At 37.6% G+C, this 5,201-nt stretch overlaps 1 protein-coding gene across 1 annotated transcript; it reads right to left on the bottom strand.

Annotated features, from left to right (window-relative positions):
• Nucleotides 1-1,268: 1,268 nt before the first annotated feature.
• On the bottom strand, nt 1,269-5,194 carry LOC112464243 (zinc finger BED domain-containing protein 4-like). The gene is made up of 4 exons (XM_025031112.1): nt 5,040-5,194; nt 4,435-4,925; nt 3,175-4,356; nt 1,269-3,129 (listed from the first exon to the last, which is right to left on the bottom strand). Exons 2-4 carry the CDS (start codon nt 4,919-4,921, stop codon nt 2,801-2,803), a joined length of 1,998 nt encoding a protein of 665 aa, XP_024886880.1. The 5' UTR covers nt 4,922-4,925; nt 5,040-5,194; the 3' UTR covers nt 1,269-2,800.
• Between the last annotated feature and the right edge of the window lie 7 nt (nt 5,195-5,201).

The following is a 5,201-nucleotide window of genomic DNA, read 5'->3' on the forward strand; positions in this document are numbered from 1 at the left end:
TACGTCACGGGATTAGTTTTCTGTACTTATCGATTCTAAACACTCGTGGTTCAATTTGGCGTGTAACCTCTCTCAAAGATTGTCTCGCGTACCGAGTCGCCCACTTTGAATCACGCGGAACAGCGATCTTTACGCGGCTGTACACCGTTGTTAAGAACTTGTCGCGATCTCGGGGATAATCATCGCCGATAGGTTAAAATATGTATCGCGGCAAAATGATAGAATTGTAATTTCCATTCCTCGATTCCTGAATATGCATGTATATAAAATATATATTAAAATATACACATATATTGGAAATACGTATGTAAAATTATAGATAAGACTTTTTTATATTTGTACAATTATTATATTTCTTAAATATAGATAAATCGCGCAAAAATATCTGCTTCGATTTAACAGCCACCGTCGCCTCGATACTTTTCAATTACTGATTGCGGGAGTTAATTATTCGCCAGGCTAATGCAGGTACACACTCGCGTTTCGAGAGACAGCTACACACGCGATGTCGACCAGACACCATTGAGACAGAACGTAGAATACAGCCAGTTAACCCTGTGAAAGTTAATGAAAGATTCGGCATACGTTGATCTCTTATCGTTTAGTGAAAGTTTTCGGTATTTTTGAACCGACCGCGGCCGCGCGCGTCGTGCCGCGTAGGAGGGGTAGGCCGTGACGTCACCGCGCGGGGCTCGCCAGGACAGTGGACGTTCCGTCCCTCGCATTCCACATAGGCTGGATTCGGGGAGCGCGCTATTAGCGCTATTTGCTTATTCTATCCTTGTTTTACATCTGATGAGCGATAAAGACAGAATGATGCAATAGCGCTAATAGCGCGCTTCTCGAATGCAGCCCGAGTGATGCGACATCGCGTTAAAAATAATCGATTCTCATAATCGATTAATTTTAGCAAAAAAGAATTTACGATTCGATTAATCGGACTAAAATGAATCGATTATAAGATAATCGATTAAAAATCGGGTTCTTATCTAAAGATTTTGAAGCCATTATATATTCTTGATCGTGCTTTATTTAAATTTTTACATCATAATTAGTCAGTCCTTTATATGGTTACCTATCATTATATATATATATATGCGCGCTTTATTTAAATCGTGCTTTATTTAAATTTTTACATCATAATTAGTCAGTCCTTTATATGGTAACCATATAAAGGACTGACTAATTATGATGTAAAAATTTAAATAAAGCACGATTAAGGTCAAGAATTTGATTGCAATCAAAGGTTTTTAATAATAAAACAAATGTAATTGCAACACGCTATAAAATTTTTATTTAATTGCACATTCAATAAACTTAAATCATTGCTGTAGATGCAGTATCAATATCTATACTGTCTTCAATTACAAAATTATTTTCGGAGCATTTGCCTTAATTCGCATCTGGATAATTGCATCTCAATGTGCGTCCCAATATTGGCTGAAATATATTTGCAAATAATTATTTTCAAATATATATTTTCACAGGAAAATATACATATACTTAAAGTCGTTATTTCCATTACTTGCAAATATATTTTGTTCGACACTACTGTACCGATACTACTATGTCACCTCATTAATTGGCGAATGCACGCAGACACACTCCTCGCATAAAAATAACATACAAACGTAATCTGAGATATTGACATTATAATTTAGTGCCTCTTTGTTAAAATTATGGAAGGTTACTAAAGTAATAACGAAAAAGAATTATTACATGTTCATCATAAAGTCGCGAAATTCTTTTACAACAGAATACCCCACTTGCACAAATTTGCAGTGAATACATTAATACGCTCGTTACCAAAATCGACTTATCAAGTACAAGTATAAACGAAGCAAAATGAAACTTTGAATAATAATAGTTATGGATAATAATCGCCGTAGCAATAAACAGTCATATCAACGTTCTAATGCACGTTTTATGCGCGTATTACGAGCAATCGCTCTACATCGTCCCGAACGAAGTTTACTGTGAATCTTATAAAACGAAAATGGTGTGTTTTCATTACTTGCAAATATATTTTGTCCGACACTACTATGCCACCTCATTAATTGGCGAATGCACACAGACACACTCCTCGCATAAAAATAACGTACAAACGTAATCCGAGATATTGACATTATAATTAGTGCCTTTTTGTTAAAATTATGAAAGATTACTAAAGTAATAACGAAGAAGAATTATTACATGTTCATCATATAGTCGCGAAATTCTTTTACAATAGGATACCCCACTTGCGCAAATTTGGCGCGAATACATTAATATGCTCGTTACCAAAATCGACTTATCAAGTACAAGTATAAACGAAACAAAATCAAACTTTAGATAATAATAGTTATGGATAATAATTGCCGTAGCAATAAACAGTCATCAATGCAGTTTTAATGCGCGTTTTACGCGCGTATCACGAGCAATCGCTCTACATCGTCTCGAATAAAGTTCACTGTGAATCTTATGAAACGAAAATGGTGTGCAGCTGGTGCGGCATCACGAAGCAAATTGAATCAGCACACGAGACACCGTTGATTCAAATGGCGCATGGTAAATCCACTGTAATAGTGTAATCTAGGTCCCTAAGGAAACAATGAATGGCGCACAATCTTCACACTTCTTCGACGCAATTATATATTAAGTATACACAGCATGTATCATCTTGAAGCATCTCGCTAACCATATGCGTTCGCACACAAACGACACGCCGTTCCGTTGTAAAATATGCGGTAAGTCGATTACGAGGAAGCACTTCACCAACCACATAATGTGGTATACGGGTGAGACGCCGCACCGCTGTGACTTAGGTCCAGTATTTTTTAGGTAGAGATCCTAGAAATATAATCTCCGATGCCCTTTTTCCAGTAATTCTGCTTCTTTTTGCGCTAATAATATCTCCAGCAGCACTAAATAAGCGTTCAGATGGGACAGACGTTCCCACAATCACGAAATATTTCATGGCTATTTCGTACACCTTTGGATAAATATCCTTCAGTTTATACCAAACTTTTAGTGGATCCTCGCTTCTGTTGACGACATTAGCATTAAGGAACTGTCGAAGTTCGACTGTTGATGAAGATGCTATCAATTCATCGTGAACGTTCCACAAATCTTTTGTTTTCTCAACAGTATTTGATATATTATCTACGACAGCAGTAGATTGACTCCCTCTCTGATTTTCTTTCATCAATTGACATATCTTACTCATTGCTGTAGAAACAGCTAATGGACTGCGGAAGTGCAGTTTCTTGAAGCGTGGGTCCAGCAAAGTGGATATAGCGAGCATAACGTTTTTTTCAACGTTTGAATCTTCATTCACAAATCTTTTGCGAAGTTCTCGTAAAATATTTTTGTGCAGATAGTCTGAAATATCGTGCTCAATGTTCAGTTTTTCCAAAGTTTTCACTAGGCAATTAACGATGGGGATGATTTTGCTGCACGTGACATACGACTCGCCCGACATTTCCGTGGTAACACATTCGATTGGACACAAAATGGCACAGGCATCTTTCAAAATTTGTAGCTCGGCGCGTGTTGTCATCTCTGGGACATCCTCCTGCTTTTTTCGCGGAAGGGTGATCAATACGGTGTTCACTTGGTTTACCAATTGAATATATCTCTCTATCATATAAAAAAGCGAATTCCAGCGTGTCTCGCATTCCTGCTTTAATTTTAAAACCGGTCCACCGTTTTCAAGATCCGATGTCTGTAACTCCTTGAGTGCGTCAGCTGCTTTGACGCTGCGTTTGAAATACGTGACAATAGATTTCACTTTCTTCACCACAGTCTGGAATTCCGGTGTAGCAGCGATTGCATCTTGGACAGCTAGATTTAGGGTGTGAGCGAAACATCCCAGATGTTTTCGATGCCCAAACGTATCGCGCATCGCCTTCGCAATGTTGGAAGCGTTGTCTGTAATTACAGCTACTACTGCATCAGCATTAATGTGCCACTCATTTAGTACCTCGCTTATAATTATTGATATATATTCTGCGTTATGGCTTTTTTCAAGTTCCTTTATTCCCAAAGATATACATTCCAATCGCATAGCTTCAAAATTGATGTAATGTACAGTGATGCCGATATAACTTCGGGTATTAAATGGTTCTGTCCAGATGTCTGTAGTTAAACAAAGATGTTCGGCTTTTGAAAGCATGGTCTTGATTATCGAACTGAGTAGCTCGTACTTTTCGTCTGTCCGTTTTGTAATAGTTTTTCGACATGGCACAGTGTATAGAGGTGCCACGATACTTAAGAGATTCCTGAATCCTTCGTCCTCGACCATCGAGAAAGACTGTCGGTCCACCGCTATCATATACACGATAGCGTTCATAATCTTACACGCCGTACTACCACCATCTAAAGTAATAAAATTTAAATAAGCCATGATATAAATATAAATATGCTTATAAATATGCATATATGCTTATAAATTACCAGTGTATGCTTTGATTTTGTGGAAAGCTTTGTCGATGGATGGTTGCTTCACTTGTTTCTGGATCAGAGTCGAACTAGTCGAAGGCTCCTCCGATGTTGAACGAACTATGCCGGACATACCCGCTTCTGATTTATGTATCGGAGTGCAAGATCTCGATCGTTTAAATTGAGTGCCCGATGTTGATGGTAGTAAAGCCGGATCAGGTTCGATCAATATAGGATCATCTTCAGCTTCAGATTCGTAATTGACACTATCGACTGATGTTCGCGTGGATATCTTTTTTTGTGCAGAATCACTTTTAGAATTGATGTGTGTTGGGTGAATTCGTTCTAGGTGGTTAACTAAATTAGTTGTGTTTCCATGGTTTTTATAGACCTTTTGACACAAAGTACATCGTACTGAAATTTCGTTAAGCGTTATGAAAAAGTCATGCACAGAACTCCTTTTTCGTTTTCGGCTACAGCTTGAGACAGTTGGAACCGACATTTTGCTGAAATAGACGTTACAAAAAATCAATTCAAATATCTCTATGTTAAAGACATTTAGTTCCATTCGACTGTTACAAAAGACCTATGACAAACAGACAGTAATAAAAAAAACTCACTTCTTATTTTCTGTCAGTATAGTCCGGATTTGATCTATTGTCTGAATACTGCGCAATAATCCAACGTGAACACAAAAAATCTTGCTGTCATTAATGGCAGGTAACGATAAATAGTCAAATATCTCTGTGCAATACTGCCGTACTGTTATACTGCCGTATTTA

This window comes from Temnothorax curvispinosus, unplaced genomic scaffold (assembly GCF_003070985.1).
Source record: "Temnothorax curvispinosus isolate PA1 unplaced genomic scaffold, ASM307098v1 QBEX01014034.1, whole genome shotgun sequence".
In the NCBI taxonomy this organism is placed as follows: Eukaryota; Metazoa; Arthropoda; class Insecta; order Hymenoptera; family Formicidae; genus Temnothorax; species Temnothorax curvispinosus.